Genomic DNA, 22,123 nt, shown 5'->3' on the forward strand with positions numbered 1-22,123 from the left:
CCGGAACGGTGTTGAATTTGAAAAAAATTGCCGAGATGTTCTTCCATCTCGACTGCCTCTTATTTATCCCTCGCACAATATTCCGCTCGAAATACATTCCATGTCGCGTCCCGCGGGAACGGAATACCGCGGAAAATTTCGAACGTAATAAAGACGAATGCCATGTACTCGGTGTCCGTCCTCGTGTTATGAATTATTATTAAACTTCTTTTCTTTCGGATACATTTTCGTTACAATCCGTTCACATACAGCGCGCGAATGCCGCGTACCAACGTTTCGACACGCTTTGAAACGTGTGAGAAATCGGTGCTTTGTCATCGACTGATATCGAATCTCAATGCCGTGAATCGCAGTAACTCGCGCGACTGTCCTGCTCGGCACGGGAAATGGGCATGCGTTCCAGCTGATAAGCTCGCCACCTCGGTTTCAATGCACAAAGAAACACAGGCGGATGCTCGGCAAGGACGAACTTGGAAATAGCGACGGTGCAACCAGCGCGCGAGTTAAATTCCTCTTTCAGTCGTTCGTTCCGTTTCGCAGACGAGAGAATGGCGGAATCGAAGTTAGCGAGACATCAAACGGGCCGAGTCGTTGTTAGTTTTGCTTTTGAAGAGGATGATCGATATATTTGCCGCAGAGAAAGGGAACGACAGTGACTCTGAGTTCGGAAAACGTTTAGCTTTCCATGCAAATTACCGTGAAGCATTTTAACGTTGCACAATGTCGTTTCACGCGTTTCGCTTTATTCTTTACGCGTCACATTCGACGCCTGGTTGGGGTTCTAGTTCGCGTTCAAGAGCATTTCTTTTTGTTCGAAATAAAAGAGAGCTCGGACGAACTGATGCGCGCCTGGTTTTTAGGTCTTCGTTGGAATAGAGGTCGGTATCGGGAGAACGGAACGTGAGCGCACACGTGACGCGGCTAACTAGCACGGTACGTGTGACGGTATAAACATCCTGGTGTTCCGTGATGAATACGGCCGGTAATTACCGAATGGTAATTACGCTAAAATGATAATGACGCCGCTTCCAGCGTACTGGTAGCATGTTTGCCAAACTATTCTATAATTTTACTACACTCCCGTTGCATCGTATACATCCAGTTAGCCCTATTACACGCTCGAAACTTATTAATAATAACAGCGCTAATAACAATAATAATAATAATAATCAGAGTCAACGATAGTACGATGATCGTAGTACCATCGATTTGTATAGATGTACGCAAATTTCAAACTTGCGGTTTCCTGATTTAATTATCGCATTATGCTCGTCGTAGAGCTATAGCCGCTTCGAGCTTCATTTTTCGGGTATTACAAGCTAGCATGAGCCCGAGCCTGTACGTTTAGAAAGCACGCGCCGCGACGCGCTCAATTGAATTCGTTCGTCCGTTCGTTTGTTCGACCGTGCAAATAGAATTTTGCGATTGTTAATTTCCATAAGCGGCGCGTAAATACTTGGGGAAATTGCGTCGGACGAGCAACGCGTCGGTTTTTCGGTAAAGAGAGAAGGTGGTGCACGCGAGCGACAGCGATGTTTCTGCAGCGTGTTCGTAATGTCGCAAATGGGATGATAATAATTATTACAGAAACGAGCACTTTGCGGTGAACAACGGTGATCGTGGTAAAACATTAACGATAATGGCATCGTTTTCTCGAAATTGCCGTGGCGGTGGGATCGCACGCGCTCCCGAAGCAACGCGTAATTTTATATAGTCCGATGCTTAACGTCCATCTACTCGATAATCGCGTGCCGCTCGTGGCGGTCGACTAGCTGCTTTTCAAGACGTCCGACTTTCCATCTTTTTCCACTTCGTAACCTCTTGCCCTGTACGATTCGTTACGGTATCAGCAACGCGACGACTCTCGTCAGAAAATGTACGCGAATCTCTTAACGAAGGGACTCCGAACGAGCTACCTCGTCCCTCAAGTTTCGACGGTGCAATTTCGCGGGACAATCGTCGCACGACGAACCATCAATGACATCGAAAGACCTAGAATACAAACGCGACTAATTGGAACCATGGCCCAGGCCAAAGTTCACCGGGGCAACCTCGGTGGAAGGGAGAATGAAGGGAACACGTAATACCCGTTTATAAAAGCCTTTGTAAGCGAGAAGACACGCCGGTCTGTACTACCCACCGCCTATTATGCAAGGTGGTCTGTAATTAAATTGGTAATTAAATTATAACCTGACCAGCATCGATCGATTATTTACGTAGCACGCTGCTCTGTGACGTCGCGACCATGCGCCATCCAACAGACGGATTTTGACATTATTAACGTTGCCCTCTTTGCCTCTCCTCCTAAGTCCTCCTCCCTCCCCTGTGTCCTCTCTCTGACTTCCCATTTGAGATTCTCATTCCTGGCACGATAACGGCCAGGTAACCGAGACAGTGCCACCAACGAAGGAACCTTGGAAGGGAGCTTCGTGGTTTAATTATCTTCGCCTTCATCGTGGAAGCTGCAACGACGACGACGACGAAGACTCCGTCGTCCGTACCAGTGGTTTCCTTTGCTCGACGACGTGACACCGTTTCTAATTCTCTCTTCCACCCGTCCCCTGCCCTCCTCTGCCAGCCGATTACATTATTAATATCAACGCCCAGGCCAGGCTGGTGCCCGGGTAGACCGACAAGTTTTTGCCAGACGCGGCAATTTAAATGTATGTATGGCGGAACACGCGAGCACACGGAGAATTCGAAATTATCGAGAGAGAATCGAATCGCGCGACGGCTCTACCGAGCCTGAGAGATACTTCTCTCCCTTCGAAACCTGCCGATTCCACACGACCGACTCGTGGTGAACGACATACGAGCGTGAATAAATAAAAACTCGAGCAAGCAGGAATATCGGAGGCTCGAAAAGCGACGGTTGAAACTGCACGGTGATAAAGAATTGATCAGATAGCCGTAGCGAGATTCGAGGCCGGACCTTTTCGTTGTCGGACGAACGCCCTACCAATTGCGCAATCTAGATCGTTGGAAGATATTTCCGGTCTAATCTTTGGAAATGGCTACCGCCTACGGCTCGACCGATCTGATAAACACCGCCTATGTTCTCGGCCACGCAGGGAAATCGATCTCGTGAAATCAGCGTAAAAATCCCGCTATCTCCCTCTGTCCCTAACTCGAAATAAACTTTCGACGAGCTAGCTACTGGGCTAAAGTCGAGGGATAAGGGCGATTAAGACGATTTTCGAGATTGTCGCGTGCAACTTCGGAACGGATAGCGAGCAAACGATCGTTCGAATCACTTTCTCCCTCTTGGTGGAAGAAATTCCATTTTTCCAATTTCCATCGAAATCATATTGCGTTTAAGGACTAATCGCGTTTCTGCAAACGATAATAAGCGCGATCGATTTCAAGAATGGACGCATCGACGCACGCTTAGCTGATTTGATTTCCACAATTTCCTGGGGAGCCAGCGGATTGTCATGCGGAACGCGAATCGAGCTATAATTTAGATCGTGCGTCGGCGAGAGAGCGAGAAACGGGAGGATGGTGAGAAGGGCCAGCTCGTGACGGCCAGCGATCCGACTGGGATAAATGTGAGAGACGAGACAGAGGGAGAGAGAGAGAGAGAGAAGGAGAGAGAGAGATGGAGAACGGATTGACAGTGCGAGAGGGTGGAAAGTGGGAAGCGGTAGAGCGGAAAATAATGCAGCGTGCAGAATTACAAATTACACGCTACAGAAGCACTAGGTCCCTCCCTGTAGTAGAAGAGGAGCTCTGTTCGTTCCGTTGATTACACAAACAACATTCGTCGTCGCGTAGAGAGTTAGAGGGAAAGAGGTAGAGGAAGAAGAGGTTGTAGGGAAATAAGGGATGAGGACTGCGCGAGCGGGTGGTATCAAACGTAGTCGTTACAAAGCCGGCTATTAATCTTTATTACAAACAATCCTCTGTGTTAATTCCGTGTAATTTGCCGGCAGTCATGTTCCACGACATTCTCTGCCTACGGGATGTCGTATACGCGTTGCTTTCTCGCCGACCGCGACGCGTTTTCGATTTAATTGTCTAACTCCCCGGAGGCAACTACCGATCGTTCCCTTGTAAATTGTAATAACGCGAACAGGACCTGAATAGAGCTACGTTGGGAATATAGCTATTAGTAAATATCGTTAATGTGCAAATATTAATACGGTTTATTAATACGATTCTGATTGATTACCTTTACTTGTGAAAACAAGTTCATTGCGACCGCGTGGACAATTTGATTCCATTCGTTTACCCACCACACACATGTGCCAAAATACGTTCGTATCCTCGAAGAAACTATTCGCCCGTGATATTATCTTTTGATTAATTCGATCTACCGAGTACCATTACGTGGCAAGAAATACCGGTAAACACGGAATCACTTTCTAGTATGCAAAATAAGGTTCTTATCGTGGCGCCATTGAACGTAAAACCGAGCAAAATGTTCGTACGCGGCAAGGATGCGGTTTATTTAAGAAGTATTTACGTCACTGTTTATCGAATTTTCTCCACGCCATTTGACCGTATCTACGGGCGCAATTTTGCCACGATCTAGATTTACGCGAACCATCGAGAATCGTCCACGAGACCCGGAAACCGTCTTTCCCACTAGCTCCAGCCCCGTTATCTCGATTGACCAGTATCTCGAAATAACAACGAGCAAAGAATCTTCTGGGGATGATGTTCGAAACCGATAAGGAACTAGTAGTATCCCGATATTCTGCTCCTCTGTCCAACAAGCTTCCGGTCGCTTGTCCGCGAATAAGAGGCAGAAAAAAGCGAGCAAAAGAAGGAACTCGAGTTTTACGCTTCAACGTACACGTTTTAGCGCGCACCAAACATCTACAAACACCTGCTGTATCGACTACATCGTTTCTTCTACGACCGTGGTCTAGCTTCCACGTTAGCTCCTTGGTGGAGACCTCCCTTCGGATTATAAGGCGGCACCGACCTAACGTTCTTTTTGTGGCAACATGTCCGAACAAGGCGGGCATCGATTTCGCATCTTCGTGTCTCGCTCGTAAGAGCAGAGCGCACACCAAGCCGGCGCAACCAGACCAGAGGGAAAGGACGACTTCCATTATCCGTGCTCTACTTTCACGCTCGACGTTTCACACTGCACTAGCAGCCTGTCGTTTGCGGAAAGAGTGAGTCGTAACGCGACGAAATTACCGCGCGTATGGCCAACGTGAACCCAAGCTTCGCGGCCTTAAACTTAAGGGCGGATGGACGTTCCGTGGATATTACTTTTCTATTCCCGCCATCTGGCAACCGACCGGCATACGTTCTACAGAGCGTCAAATTCCAGGAAACTTCGATTCTTTAATTCGATGGATTACATTCCTCTAGTTGGTTCATCGTTTAGTTTGTAAGGTCAGTTAATTATTACCTGTTAGTTGGAAAATTCATAACGTTCGTTGATAAACAGCAACGTAGTGGAGTGATTTCGTTATTTACGGAGTTCGTTCAACTTTTATTGGTTTTATCAACCACCGGATGCATCCTATCAAACATCAGATGAATTCAACGCACGCACGCGTTAAAGTTTCACACGTTCCCATTCTGTTTTCCAACAGACGTGCTTTTTGTTTGCTCGACGAAACAAAATCGAAGAAGCTTGTGGGATATCTGGACCGATACGTAATCGCGTGGTCGCATTTTTCCTCGGGCAAGAAAATGAAAACGTTCGATCGCTAAAGAAACCTCGTTAATTTAAAATACACTTTGCGATGGAACTTGGGCGATGATGATATTGCAGCGCGGACTTAGCAAGTCCGCGAAATCTTGCCAGACTTGGCAGACTTAAACGGCGTAACTTCCATGGAACCTATACAATATTCGAGTCAAGACATTCTCTTAATTATTGCAAATTATTCATGAACTACATCGTACCCGTGGAACAGTCTTTGGTGATATGCTTAGGTTAGCGACCACGTACACCGCATCTTGCTGGCGCGACGATTAGGATGTTCAAAGGGCGATGCGAAATTCTTCGCCTAATAACGATGTCGAGTTCATAGGGAGAACAAACAATCTCTCGAGCGTTTTTCTTAACTGTAAGTAGCTAGTAGTCGTGTTTGAGGACTAAGCTGGGCGAAAGGTAATCTATCAACAGATTAGGCAACTTACTCGCCAAGTAGTTGCTCCTAACAAACGACTTCCAGCATAGCCATTTTTCTTGCCACAATTCCCGGAAACGGAACTTCAGATATATAAGAGCAAAGAATCTTTCCAACGAATTCAGTCAGCGAATCTTCCTGCCGCCCTAAAAGAATCAAACTGTTGGGCAAACAGATTTCTTCTCGCTAAGTCTAACGCGCAAACGAGGTCTACCGCCGGAACATCGTGGCGAACATTGGAAAAATTCGACGAATACCCTCGATCATGGGGAGCTGAACTTCTCCCGAGTCGGTTCGACCAATCTATTATTCCAAGTTCGTGTCTACGTGTGTCTATCGCTAGCGAATTTTCGTGAGCGTGTAGGATCGTAGATTTACACGGTTGCATCTATGTTTCGACGCTATCGATATCGAGACGGTGTGCAGCGAGTGGTGGTGGCAGAACACGATTTTGAGCTCTTTGGTATCGAACATCCGGGCAAGCTTGACGTTAGACTATATACGGCGAAGATAATCCACTGCTAAGCTCGCTCGATTCGCAAAGACTCTACCGTTTGCCTGAGGATTTGCTATTTCGCTTGACTTCCTTCCTCCGCCCATCGGTCCCTCCTTCTCTTTCACTTTCGGCACACCTCGCCTCGGTGTTTCGACTATTACCACCATCGTTGTCCCGAAACTGCTCGACGTACCAGTTTTCCCGGGGACTTGGCGAAACAGGTGCTGGAGAATTGGTCGAGAAACGGGATAGAGACAGTGAAGAAGGGCGAAGACACAAAAAGAAAGAGGGAAGAATCGAATCGAAGGCGTAGATGGTCTAACGAGTAAAAGGCAGAAGAGGAAAGAAAGATGAAAAGAAAAGAGCGAGATGGCGGGAACGTTTTGTTGCCAAGTGAACAACGAAACGTTGTTGTTCCGAGCAGGAAGCTCACTGCCACGCGATGATAAGAAAGAATTCGCTCTTTATCTCGGTAGGCGGCCAGCTTGCAACGCGAAAATCCTTCCTGCGATTTTATTCCCGAAACGCCGCCTGAAAATAATTCTGCATCCTGTCTGCAGAGAAACCAACGTTCCCTTCGCCGAGAATCTTTATCTCGCGAGGGAAAAAATAAAAACCTCGACTCTATGGAGGATAGGAAAAGAAAGCTGGCATTTCGAATTGAGCTTGATCTTTGTAGCGTACCGTGTGCACGGGGCTTGTAAATTCTTTGGAAACGATAACAATACGAATAGAAGGCATCTGAAGATAGTCAGTCGATGGAGATGCCGTGGAGCATTTACGAATCCACGAATCTTTTTAATACATCAGCCTGCTCAAAGCTATCGTTCCTAGATCTTTGATAAATTATTTCTTGAAACCTAGATGACTAATTTCATTTGGATCAATTATATTTCAGAATCTGTTCACCATCTTCCACCTGTTACGTTGTTATTCACAAAACAAAATTCCAAGTTTGCTAAAATTGCGCATAAAATTCGACTAGCTCATTTCGAACGAGACATATTTTTCACAACTCGCAATTCCATCGAAACTTGGTACGATCCGGTACGGCAAATTTCTTTGCCAACTCGGTCGGTGCGCTTAACAAATGCATTGAGTGAATTTTAAACGAAAGGAAATGGAAGAACACCGGAACAGAGGAGGAAGAATAATTAATTACCTTTGATATCGATTCATCATTCGAAATTAATGCTAATTCACTTCGGAAGATTACTCCTTCCCTTCTTCCCCTCGCCCCCGATGATAATAAATGTGAACTTTTCATGGCAAAATGGCTAAATGCGACTCCCATAGTAGACTATTGATCGATCGGGCCGCATTTATAGATTAATAAATCGCACGAGTGCATTCATTACCGGCTCGCACGACACCCCGTCCAAAATTGCTTCGAGCTGATACTGTTTTCGCGGTGGCGCGATGGCTGACCCAGGAAACGAGGATAAAAATGGCAGCGCGTGCTTCACGTCGATTCGTTCCAATTCGATCGACTGCCGATTTCACGAGAGATAGAGAGAGAGAGAAAGTTGTTACAGGATGGGAAAAGAGAGGAGAAAAAAAAAGGGAAAGCGAGAGGCCGAGAGAGCGATACCACCTGGCATCGGCCAATCGGCTCGATTATATCATCGTTTCACGCGAACAGCGCGCCAAATATTCGATTTTCATGTGGCGGTGAAGAAAATCCAATACTTTCCATCGGTTTTTCCCTGACGTTTCGTAATTACGTATTCATCGCAGCATAAAAGAGAAATTTGTCGCCTAAACTATTCTGCTATAAATAAAAAATCCCCATGGCTTATACATAGTTTAATTTGTCTATTTTTAAAACCGACTCGAATCGTCGATGTCTAAGCATTATTCCGCGAAGTTTGCGTCATTTTCGTGTCTCGTGGCGCGCAGGTCGCGTAATCCTACGTTAGGTAATCGCGCACGAATTAACTATAGCTAATTAGTTTTGCGACGCACGCGGTGTAATTGTAGCCCTGTCCCCGCATCAATTTGCCAGTCTCGGTGATCTCGGGCGCGAAGAGACACAAACAAGACTAGAAGGAAATAAAGCGCTCTTGCTTGTTCCAGTGTGTACAGTGACTCGATTAAAATATTGCACGCGGCACATATTCAGACCGGAACTCTGCAACACCGTGGAAAGTTGCGGTTCGTATTCAAGGCAACGGGTGCGCGTTTCACCATACCCTGGATCATCGTTTGTTTCAAAAGGAATCTCCGCGAGCAGCCGACAGAAATCTCTTACCGATATTGGCTGGTCAGTGGTCAATGAATGGCGCGTGGCACGATCTGAAAGAGCGAAATACAAAAAAGTACGAGTTCTTGCACGGCTCGCTTTTCGAGCATCCACCTAGACGTATTCATCGTCTTTGCTAGCCAACAAGAAGAAGACGAGGAAGAGACGGCGCTGGGTGTTCCCCATGTTTCGCTACTTCACGGAAAGAAAACCGGCTAAACGATGAACAAACATTCGTCGATACATCGGTTCCTTTCGCCAACGTACGAATTCACGTCAAAAAGACCGCAGCTCGTATCTTGCCATCTAATCCACCGTAACTTTGATAAACATAGAGCTTATTCTAGGCTGACGTTGCCTTACAAAATTCGTACTACTTTCGTTTCTCAAAGCCTACCTATCGAGGCGTAGCGTTCACCGGAATTGTATACGTTCTCTCGCCTGTACGTGTAAACCCGCGACATTGGGTCGTTGCAATCCCCTAGCTCGACCTATCACATGGTAGTAACCCCCCGCGGAGGGAGGTTGTATGAAGGATGTATAAATACGTCGGATTTCTATTGTTTTCCGATCTTCGGAGCACGCTTCCATCAACGACAAGTTGTATTTCATGGGAACCGTAAGACCCTATCAAGGCCAAGAGCCCAACGATAAATAATCTCTCTGCCCAACTGCTTGTACTCTTTCTGGCGCGATAAAACGCATCGATCCAGGGCCATTCTGTCCCGCAGGATAAATGCTCGTCGACCGGGTGTGCACTGGCCGAGCTACACCCTCTATCGCATCGCACGAAATGGCACAACGCCGTGCAGCTTTATTCGTTCACAGTGCACAGCATCGTCCATCCGCGCATACATAAGCGCCACGCTGTTGGCCGGCACGAATAAATAAACCGATATTCCAGTGACGGAATTGCAAGAATTTCAGCCAGCGGCCAAATGACGAGGTCCAACCGGCAGCTGCGCCAACCGTTCACGCTCGACAACGCGTCCGAGAACGACTCTTTGTTTCGACCCTTTGCGTTTGTTCGTTCACCGTCAGCCGCACCATCCCACATGATCATTCTGTGAATGACTATTCTATCATGGGCTCCTTGATTACCGGTCGATGCTAGAATCGAGAGTGAAGAATTAAAGATACGGGTGCCAGCTGTACGAGATGTCATATCGAGGGAGAAACAATTTCCATGGTGACGAGTTCACCGAATGAAAGATGTTATGATACGATGCGCGGACTAACTGCTCGCGCGGCATATCGCGGGAATGAGTGAGAATGAGCGATAAAAGCCGATTGATTTCTCTTAATAGGAGCACGCCGATAGAATAGAGAGCAATGCATGTGACAAATAGCTCGAATTTGTCATCCGGAGAAAAAGCATTGTTATATCGGAGAGCAATCGATTTGTACCAGTCATCGTCCGCTATAGTTCTAAGAACTAGACAAGCGAGGCTCGTCGAAACCATATGATTTAAAGACACGCGACTTCGAACGATCTTAGAAATGTCCGGGAAATTCATCCATCTTCAACGGCAGAGATATCGTTGCTGCAAAAAGCAATATTAAAACATTACGGCGTACGACCAGATTTTTGAATTCCGTCGCCTACCATAGCTCACCTGCACGCCAACTCTCTTTCCGTCGAGCTCATCCTGAGAGCGCGCTCATCCTGCATTGTCAGTCGCAGCTGACAACGCGAGTGGAACAACGAGCGGATTTGCATGCGATCCAAGATCTATTACGCGCGGCCAGAAACGCTCGCAAGCGGCACGGCACATTTTTCTCTCTGTGCCTCCTCTCTTTCTCTCGTTTGCATTCCGTTTTCAGCCAGCGTCGACCGATTCGATTCGAAGCTGCGCGCGCTACCAGGTTAATTTGAGTGGAAATCCTCGTTTCGGCCCGCGTCCCGCTCCGCCCCTACGTTACACGCACGACCGGCCAAACGATGCAATTTTTTAATACTCTTGGATGACCGGCCGTTACAACAAACAGGCGGTAGACGACGCTCGCTCGTGTTTTCCATGCAGTGAAGTTTAAACACGATGTAGAGAAGTAGCCGTCTTCCGTTCCGGGAAACCAGCGACCGTAATTTCTGATATTGCTATACGTAATTGATTATCGGGAATTATCGATTCGCGCGGGGCGTACACGGAATGCCGCCGTCATTTTCGCAAATGTAACGGACAAAGCGGAGGAACGGTGTATGGATTTGTCAGGCGCGAAACCAGTAAAACGATTCGCGGTCCCATTGATGAAATGAAACATTTTTCCGTAATGTTCGGCTACGAAGAGAAATTATACGAATGTGGTAATAGGATGATGATAGTGGTGGTGGTGGTGGTGGTGGTGGTAGTATTGTAACGCGTTGAACCGATGGAAAACGAGCGTTCGACGTACCGACGGGAAACGGTCGGGTGTAAAACGAATGTACCGTGAAATAACAGACTGCTCGAAAAAAGGTTTTAAAAGAGCTTAATTCCATTATTTAACGAAAACATAAACACACACGCGCTCGTGGTCCACGCAGCGACGACGCACTGGTTGCGCGTTGTTATTTTCTCGATACCCGTGATACCCGTGTGCAAACGTGTTTAAACAGTTCGCGTAACACGTTTCCCTGGCACTCCATTCCGCGAGTAGACTTTTTTACGGATCAACTGGAAACAAAAACACTTGGAAAACAACCCGTTTGGTAATCGATTTCGATTATTTATACGCGCGAGATTGTACTTGTTTCCAGTTGGAAAATACTACACGCTTTCTATGCCCTGCGCGCTCTCTTTCTCTCTCCTTTTCTTTCGGTTACCATCGAAAGACACGAAATACCCGGTATCAACAGCTCCGTCAATTATTTATACGTTGTTCGCTGGAAAGACGCGTACGTCTTCTGAAAAGTCCGCGCGAAACTGAAATAGTAATGCTGTGGTTTACATTTGCTGCGACCGAATTGCGCTCCACCGTCGAATGCTGCTGCCGTATTATTCACAGGCATCGCTGTAAGGGAAAGAGAACTAAGCCTCGAGCCCGGTAACTTTTCTTATTCCGAGCTCGTAGCACGTTGCTGCGAGCGTCTCTAAGTGCAAGCACGCCCGGCTGCATATCTCGGAAATGCGTCGGTTTACGAGATTAGGACTCGACTAGACGAGAGGATAGAATGTAACCGAAACTTTTTCCCTCGTTCTCGTACATTTTATCCGGCGGCCGCGCTGGTCCTCTTGGTCTTTTCGCGCGGTTACCATCGTCCTTCCCTTCATCCCCAAGTTCCTTCGCGGTGACCGAAAAAAAAACGCTGGGCAAATAAATATAGTCAGGCCCCGTATTCTTTGCTAAGGTATTGTGGCCGGCGCGACGCAGTAAAATACGATGCTTTTATTATCCCATGAGTTTTAGCATGGCGCAACGCGGCCAGAATAAACTCTCGAGACGGGGTAAACTGCGGGAGTAAAACCTTTGCGCCCAGGCTAAACCAGACGGGATCTTCGGATCTCGTATCTCCTATTTATCATACAAACTTTTCTTCATTTTTTATCCGACCTGACACCGGGGGTTACCCTTCCGGGCTGCGATCCGGTAGAAATGGCGATGGATTTGGCGCGATGAAACCGATCCCCCGATACAAACCAACACGAACATCGCACAGTACGTCGTGTCGCGTCGGTGAGTCAGGGCCGACAGAGAGAAAGAATTTTTTAGCCGCGTAAAACGTCGTTGGGCAACTTTTTGCGATTGTCGCGATGCTAACACTGCGACCAGGGAAGAACGGAAACGGGAAACGAGCAGGAAAACGGTGAAAAACACAGTGGGGGATGAGAAAGGCGAGGTTAGCGCGAGATAGATCGCGCGAGGAAGTGAAAACGAAAAAGAGAAAGATGGAGGAGACCAGGCAAAAAGGGCGACGATGGAAACTCGGCTCTCGTTCATAACTGGACTCGACTTGATTATGGTCGCCACGAGCGCATTGGCCGTTTTAGCTTTGGCGGTTGCATCGAACGAGGTGGCCGCTAATGGGCCGGATATGGGTGAAAAATTATCTCGGCTTAATGCTGGCGCCCGTTTTTCGTTATTAGCCGAGATTTTAAGGTTCCATAGAGAGTATCGTGGCGGGAGAAGACAGTTCGTCTAAAAGAGAGAACGGTAATGAGAAAAAAAAAAAAAAGGAAGAGGAAGGGAAAGAAAAAAATTGAGAGGATGAGATATATCAGCGACTTCGCTGCCACATCTCGTTCGTAGGCTGGTCGCATTGAAATTTATTCAGCGATTAAACGTTTGATCGTCGGACCAACCGGTACACGCAATTCCATTAGAACAGGCTGGTCGGTTGATTTCTAACGCGAACCCCGGAATAAACTAATTCGTACGATTAGCCGGTAGCCGCGTTATTCCATTACACTGGGTCCAACTATTTATAACGAGAATCGTTGTGTATCGAACGACAAGAAATGTCGGGTGCCAGCTATTTTCGTTAAATAATACATTAAATTCGAAATACCTAACTAAATAAAAAAGATAAAAATACCGATAAAACGTAGAAATACGTTACATTACAAGTTCATGATCAAAGTTTTAAAGAGAAACAAACTGCTAACAGCTATCAGAAATGTTCGATATCCAGCTCTTAATTGTAAAACATCTTCAAATGTCAAATTCTTTCACAATGCCAGCATGATCGAAGCAATATATTACGAAATCACTCCCCTAACTATTTCATGATTTATCAAACACCGTATACACTTAAGGGGTGGCAATTGATCGTATCCGAATCGAGCCGATTCGGCGATGCAACAAAGACCAGCCGCGCGGTTCTTACGCTCGAGAGCTTATCGTCGAAAATGCAGGCGAATAAATCGGCGCGTTATCGGCTGTACTGTCAATGGGTGGAGAGAAGTTATCGGCGGTGGACCGTTGCACCCCGTGAAACGTTCACGGAGGCGCGCTCGCGCGATAACGATGCAACAGATTCCCATCGATGACGCCAGAAGTACGTAATCGGGCTTGGTTCGGTGAGCACACCGACCTCGCAGCTGATCGACCCGCAACTACGATGTCCCGGAGATTACGGGATACTCAATTAAGGGATTCGGTATCATAGAATTCGAGAGCTTCGGATTAAGGACGCTTATCGCAAGAGTAACTTCAGATTATACACCGTCGTGTTTCGTCGTTGCATCCTGCGTGTCGAATTCTATCTATTCGCCCGCGACTCCTGAATAATATCGCGAGTTGTAGCGATTATTCGCACCAAGCAGCGCGTTATAGGTTTTCTGATGGCTGGCGAAATTCCGAAGCGTCCAATGAACGTTGCCTTTCGATCGAAATTCTATAAAGACGAAAGAACAGGGCGAGATACAGGAATACCGTGGCCAGATACTATCGCAAGGTAACTGACTTTCGATCGTAGAAACGTATAATTTCAAAGCGAATGTACAAAAACAAGTAACGCTAATGCAGCGGCATATGATTTGCGCCCTGCTACCACCGTTAGCGTAGGTAATTAGTAATATCTGATTAACTAAACCGGAATGGAATCGGATTAAATGAAATCGGAACGCAAATCGCGGGACCTCGTAAATCAGCTTATCCAGCTGCGACTTGTCCTTTATTCATTGTGTTTGAGCTTATTTGCAGTTACATTCTACATTTACCGTCTATTGCTCCCGTGCCGATAAATATCCTATCATTATCGTTGTCATTAAACAGCCTGTCGTAACCTACAGTTGATGATTAATTTTAAATCCCCATAAATCACCTATTTAAATCGTTCGTTCGCGCTGTGACAAGCGTTCGATGACGCGTGTTATTTGATGAAAATTCACGAAGGCCGATGCCCTGGCCCTGTCTATATCGTTGTCCTAAATTCGAGATTCCAGCTAATTTACTGCTCGCCTTTGTATCATTTATGAAAGTAAGAAAAAGAAGAGTAGCATACACACGGTGTTTCTAATATGTTTACAACCAAGGGATATAAACAGACTCGAGCAACGAAGCTTTTTCTCTCGTCTGTAATCGAATACAATGAAACGAGAACAACGCAAATATCAAGATTCCTATCTGACATTCGAATATAACTATTTGAACGCATGAAAATATACGTCGATGTACCAAGGAACGTAAGGCCACGAAACAAGGTCGAGGTAAAGCAACGTGTAAAAAAAAGTGACAGTGAACTCACCGATCATCGTAGACGAAACCCGCTTGCAGGGTGTTGCAGTAGAGGGCCGTGGCGACGAGGGCGCAGGCTACGGCTAGGATATCCATGTCACATCGTGGCAAGGACGGTGGCGGCGGCAGCGATGTCGACGGTAGCGGCGGTGACCTCTTAACTTGTTGCACGTCCGCGGGCCTTCCTCCTCCACCACCTCCACAGCCCCTCCTTTTCCACCTCCTGGCTCCAGCGGTTCGCCGTACGGCGGTCGAGACGTCCGCCGGACGGTCCAGCGACCGCCGCTCTGACGCCTGCCCGGATGTATCTCGCCCGGGACGAATGTCGCTGACACGTCGCGAGAAACGAGCCAGTAATCAAGCCGCGGCTTCGTCGTGCCGTGACGCGCGACGTGAAACGATCTGATCGGCCGAATCGTCGGTGATGCTTCGGAGACGACGTTCGAGAACGCGCCTCTAACTCGGCTAACTCGATCGTCAATGGTCGTGACGTCAGACCGTCTGTGGAACGGTGGCGCGGAGCCTGGACATCGGTGCTCGACGCGCCGGATTTCCGGGGAACACGCGACGGAGTGATCGCGGATCCACTGGCTGCGTATTATCGTCCCGCGCTCCGAACTCGCTCCTACCTTCCAACCTATTCTCCTCGAATTTCTTTTTACCAATTGTCAGCGAACAACCACTCTCCGCGACACTTATCTCGACGATATCACTCGTTGACCGATCGCGTTCTCCGTTTGATCACTGCTGAACGCGACTCGAATCGCGATCACTTATTGGAAATCGAGTTTACGTTAGATTACGATCGTGCGACGTTCCACGTCGAACTGCGCAATTTCTAGTCCGTGCCGTTCCAACGATTTTCGTGCAATGTTATTGTAATCGAAGAGCAACACACGCGACCGCTTTCCTCGCCGCGATAAACAAGACTGGTGCGACGCAACAAGGTCGGTCACCATTAACGATGTGTTTTCGGGCCGAGATTCACCCGACGTTTTCTCCCGAACGAGCTGGCGAGAATGATACGTACAAGAAGGTTTTCTAATTGTGAGAGAAACAGTGATCTCGGTATAACCGCGACGCGGCGCATGTTCCGAATGCGGAACGCCAACTGTCGCGCGCCCCCCGAGGACGAGTGCTTTATAGAAGCGGGAGACGGGCATTGATCGGACAGGCGCTTGCGCTTGCTCGCTTCTCTGCTCTTTCTCCTCCTCTTGCGTCCTCCTCCTACCTCCTGCTCCTCATCCTCCGATATGCTTCCTGGTCCTCCTTCGCTTCTCTCTTCCTCTTCTCTCCTCCTCTTCTCTCACTCTCTCTCCCTATCTCTCTCTCTCTCTCTCTCTCTCTCTCTCTCTCTCTCTCATCCTGGGCTCTCTTCTCTGCATGCTTCTCGACAACCTTGCCACCCACTATCTACGACCGGCCGCGTGCACGATGCCGACCACGACCACGACCGCGACCAACGGACTGGATTAACCGCAACCCCGACGACGCGACGTTGCTGACCGATAGCTGGCCTTTTAGAAAATGACGCGCAACGTCGTTTACGGATCCTTCGCCACACGCGACGCGTACATGTATGAATTCTCATCTTAGACTTTTTCGAACGTCTTGCGATATCGCTAGGTAGATATCAGTTGACTGGAGACACTCTGCAAGAATAATAGTTACGTGTCCGCCTTTAGTCGTTGAATCAGACGAATGCTGATACGAGATAGAGAAAAATGGGCGCAACGATTGTAATCGCGCGAAGGAAGAAAAAGATGGATGATGAAGGAGAAAAAAAAACGCGCAGACAACAGGTGTTAAAGAGATTCAAAGATTTCTTTTCTCCGCGAGTTAGATCGCTGGTCCGCAGCTTGGTATCGCGATATTAAATAGGTGGCTTGTAACGTGCTCTCTGTCCCTCGGTGTTGCCGTTTCAGTCCTCTGCACCCTCGAATTACCACGATTAATCACTATAGTCGCGAATAATTAATTGCGCGCAAGGGGCTGCGTGAAGCGTACATTCGTCATGAGTATTGTTTTAACCGTTGCAGTTGCGCTCGGTGATAGTATACTTAGCCGTGGCGTACACGACTGCACCCATCTCTCTTCGAACGAAAGACATTCTCGCGGAGTTTTCAATTAACCAAATGAATGTGCTAAATATCGTCCTTTGCGTCGGATAATGTGTTATTCAATTGCAACGCAAATTATCCGTACAGTTTTCCACGTTACCTCCGCGTAATCCTCGCAGTACCGCATAGCCTTTGTTCAGGAAACATTCAACGTGATTCAATAGAGGCGAATAAGAAAACAGCGTGCTCGTTTTATGTAATCGTTAGATTCGTTGCATCGATCTCCTTTCGAAATTTTATCATAGCTCTTCGACAATCGCGCGCGTGTCGTTTCGAAGCTTTTAATAAATAACCGCGAACAAATTAACGTTAAACACGAGCGTGCAATCGATCCGCGATTAATATTAAACAGGTGTGGACAATGAAACGAGCTGAAAAAAAAGCAATCACGAGAAAACCCCTAATCAGCCTGCTTACCACTTAGCCCCCTGTCACATAAAGCACGACACATAAACGCGCTGGGTAATGAGAGTCGATCGAAAGTCAACGAAGGGACCAGAACGAGGCATGGGTAAACAATTGTGCGCACGGAATGGGCACCGGCCGATTATATACGGGAAGGAACGGTCGAGCGTATGAGGCGACGTATATTACACTGCACGTGTACACCATTCCATTGGAGCCACCACCCTCCAAATGACCTCTGTCCACCTTCTTTCTGTTCCTCGTCCTCGTGACCCACGGAGCTCGAAGAGGGGTGGCTCGCGAGTATCGACGCTACTGCACGAGTCACGAACATACCGTTTTTGCCAACGAGATATTAGTCTATAGCTTCAAACGCATCGTGTCATCACGAAATATATCGTAAAAACACATTCTCCCATTAAATTCTAATATAATATATTCTTGCGAAGGGTCACGTAACACCTGCACATATTCCCTCGTAATTCGCACGAGCTCGATATCGACGCAACCGGCGCGTGCTGAATCGCCACAACGATCGCGTAATCAATTAGATAACCAGCCTTATACCCGGAGGCTTAGGAGAGAAAAAATGTTTCTAGAGTTGGAAAAAAAAATATTACCTTCCGTTGACCGTAATATAAACGAAGCGAGCATGTACATCGCGACGGGGCACGACATGGCTATGGGGCAGAAGGAGGCAGAGAGCGTACCGGAGACGTGTGGCGGCGGTGGGTCGCGGTGGGATGTGTGCGGCTAGGCTACCCTGTTATTTGTCCCACGCGCTGGCAGATTAAGATAATGGGCTAATGCGGACCCTCCGCGCGGTGTGCTGTTCCCGGCGACCGATGGTGGCAGCTGGACATCAGTATGTCGGCGGGGGAGGAAGGGTAGAGATACGATGACCGGCGACCACGCGATCCTCCCGGACAAGCCCGGTTATACGCGCCTCGTTGCGAATTATCGTGCGAAGTAATCGCGGGGCATGCGCCCTTCACGTCGGCCTCCACCGCAACCAACTCGCTCGAATCGAAAGCAACTCGACAGACGACTGTTACATGACACGGCTGGCCTATTACGACTCGTATCCACAAGGGCACCGAGTTTCAATTGTCATGCTAAATTTAGATTCTAACTACTTTTTCCGCGTTTTTCATCGGCGATGAGACATTGTCACGGGAATACGTCGGATAAATGGAAAGATCGTCGAACGATTGTTCCGACGACTGTTTTAAATATTTGCATGGAGGTGGAGGAAATTTCGATGGGACGTAATTGGTAAAATAGACGCTTGATCCAGTTTTCTCTTCTCTATCCTTTTTTTTTTTTTTTTTTTTTTTTTATTGGAGAATTTAAGGATACTAAGAGCTAGTGGATATGGCGAAGTTTAAAGGACACGCAGGTTCTGTTGGCTACAAGTGCACGGATTCACGCGAGATGAAACCGCCCTCGAGAGTTTCACGCCTCTTACGCTGGCTTAAAAACTGTTAGAGGTACAAAAAGCTTTTTCCGGAAGCTCGTGGATTTAGATTAAAAAACTTAACGAAGGAAAAAACACTTTTGTCTCTTTGGTTATTAAAATGGTAGAGGTTCTATGGAAACCACCACAGCGCGTCGGCGGTTGCAATCCACCGGTGAACTTTAAAACAGAGGCAACATTTTCGATCTTGTTGCCGCGGCGGTCAAGCACGACAGTTTAATCGCGGAAAAAAACTGTGACTAAATGGATCTACCACAGTGTGTACTACGATCGTGCCATAAAAAAGGAACACGCGTTTCCACTTAAAGGAACAAGGGTCGCCTGCGATTGTTCGCTACTTAGAAACATTTCGTACGATTCGTATCGTCCAAACCGTTTCTCAAATCGCTTTACGCGATTTCTACACCACGCAGCTTTCATCCCACAACGGCGATAATATCTAAATAATTCGAGTGATTTCGGGCGTTCGAACGCATAGATGAGGTAACACTGGCGTCGTTAAGGACGAGTCGTTAGCAATCGGTAACGCGGTTTCCCAATTATTTGCAGCCACGTTGGAAATCGAATGCCATTTGATTTCGCTGCAAGGAAATTAATTCTGATGCGACCGCGCCGGATCGCATGCGCTGGAACGTAAACTGGGTTGCGCTCCAGGCTGAAATGGATGATCGAGGGGGGAAGGGAGAATAATAGTGGAAAAAGATGGAAAAAGAGTGACCCGATGGATTTGACGGTTTCGATGCCGATAACCATACGACTATAGTAATCCTACCTGTTACTTCGTTCCGTCACCTTTTAGATAGCGAATTACTAGGCGAAATTTTGCAGCGGAACGATCTCGAAGAGGAAATTGGTATATCGGGTAGGATTATGTTGGCTCACGGCACCCTTCGGCACGCAGCACCGCGCTTACGATTTACGCTTAAAATAGAAATTGAATGGTAGCGAGTGGAAATAACTTTTAGTAAACGCGAAATTAACGAACCACGGGTGCAAACGTGAGTTAACGAAACGCGTATCCGAAATACATCGTCCGATTAGAAACAATTTTCGGTGATCAACGAGTTGGTCGTTTGGTCGAAAAAGGTATGACACGTAACCGTTGCGTCGGTGAAGTTACATGGACAGCCGGACATAGCATGTTGGGGGAAAAAAAAGTCAAGCAGAAACAGAGAAATACGTGGTGGGAATTCGAGTACGTCAAAATACAATTTGACGCTCGAATTCCACAGAACAATAGAGAAAATACTGTGATTTCTAAATAAAATTCTATAAAGTTTGACGAGCTCGTAAATATTATTTCGGGTATGAAATTCGGCCGAAATACTCATCTTGGAGCAAACGATCGGATTCTCATGACGCGATTCACCCGAGCCTTCTGAAATCATACAAGCTCCCATAGTTGACGCTATTATATAGGTGTCCGCGGATAGCGTTTTAATCGGCGAATTGGTACGAGCGGGGAAAAGAATTGCTCGGTAACCGGTATCAACGATAGTGATTATCGATCGACACGCGCATTTTCGACGTTGGGACGAGAGAATAGAACGCGCCCGTGGCTCGTCCTCGTTCCCTATCGAAACTGCCGCGTTACCGCGTTGCCGAGATTTTTCCGATATCCGTGCCGCGGGCTGTGCGAACGCGGAAAATTCAACGCCATTATTCGAGCACGCTGTTGCCGGAACGAGCAGAACCGCTCGTTCGTTCATTCGTTCGTTCGTTCGTTCGTCCGCTTGGTCCCCGTGTGTACGCGTACGCTCGGACGCCGTTGTAACTACAACGTTCAATGTTGTTAACAACTGGTATCAAGAGTAGGTTCAACACGGCGCTGTGAAATCTATGAGGCCTTGTCGCTGACACGGCAGCGCGCGTTTTCCCGTCCACCGCAAGAGCGTCGTTTTCCCTTGAATCGAGACGATCTAACCGATCCGAAGAGGCCACATACCAGCCAAACGCGTCCAAATCGACAATGAAATTCGATTTATCATTTCCCCGGCGAGCCCGACAGGTATTTCAAAAATACGTGCTATTGCCACCCCGTGGATGCCTGCGCGTTGAACGAGGATTTGTACGACGCCGGATTCGACGTTTTCTAAATCGCATCAACCGTTCCGCGAGTCGACACCAACGCGTTATGCTCTTTGGTATTTACTTTCTCTTGTTTCTCTTAAACTACCAAAGGGAGAGAACTAAGACGGATGTGTCGAGCAGTAAAATATCGGTCACAACGTTTCTCGATCCGCCAACTGTACCCGCGAAGATATTCAAAGGCTGTGAATCAACAACGAATATAATCGAAGCAAGAGCCGTTTAAACCCTCTTTTCACGCTTTCTTGATCGTTGGTGTCATATTCGGACACACAAGGACCCTCCTCCCCTGTTGCCGCGCGAGCCGATATTTCATCGCAATTTTCCGCACACTCATCGGCGCTCGTTCACGGGGTCGTTGGCTCCACCGTGAGCGACGAACAAACGGCTTCGAGCTATTCTTCGCGCTTGCGAGAAAGGGGACGTTGATCGTGACTCGACGTCCTCGGTTCACCGACGACGATCACGGAAAACCGAACAAACGACCAACTCTGATTTCTGGCGCTGGAAATCACACAGCAAAACGGGTCAGCTATCAAGCTGCCGGCGCAACGTCTTGCTGCTCTCATTCCGCGTTTCCACTGTGCGCTCGCACCTTTCGTGCCAGACACACGAACGCGCGCAAATGAATGGCGCGGGAAAGCTCCGCTACGATTTGCTTTGTTCGTTACATGACATCCGCGCGAGATACCTGGAACGACTTAGCCGGACTTCTTGCAAATCTGCACCCTGTAGCACGCGCGGCGCGCACCCTACATTCCACCGCGGTCGTCCGTGACAACCAACAACAGGTATCCACTGTTCTTCCGCTTGATCCCTGTTACTCTACCGGACCATTGACATTTTGCCGAAAGTTTCTCTCTATTATGAATCCCATCCGTGTTATAATTTTGCGATGAAAATTCGGAGCCGAGCCCACGATAACCGAATAATGCATTTGTTTAGGAACGGCCTGGATTAACGCCGATAATATCCGCAGTTAATTAAACGATAATTGGTAATGATTTACTGGCACAGCGCCAAGCAAATCTGATCGAGGTG

The 22,123-nt window shown here is 47.6% G+C and overlaps 1 protein-coding gene across 2 annotated transcripts in view; it reads right to left on the bottom strand.

Moving 5' to 3' along the window:
- Positions 1-22,123, bottom strand: part of Tmtc2 (Transmembrane O-mannosyltransferase targeting cadherins 2) — a 221,152-nt gene that overhangs the window by 156,499 nt on the left and 42,530 nt on the right. For both annotated transcript variants that reach the window (XM_072009581.1, XM_072009580.1), the window contains exon 3: positions 15,003-16,644. In XM_072009581.1, coding sequence (XP_071865682.1) covers positions 15,003-15,088 — 86 coding nt within the window. In that variant the 5' untranslated portion in view covers positions 15,089-16,644. The remainder of the gene's footprint in view (positions 1-15,002; positions 16,645-22,123) is intronic.

This window comes from Bombus fervidus, chromosome 8 (genome assembly GCF_041682495.2).
Source record: "Bombus fervidus isolate BK054 chromosome 8, iyBomFerv1, whole genome shotgun sequence".
NCBI lineage: Eukaryota > Metazoa > Arthropoda > Insecta > Hymenoptera > Apidae > Bombus > Bombus fervidus.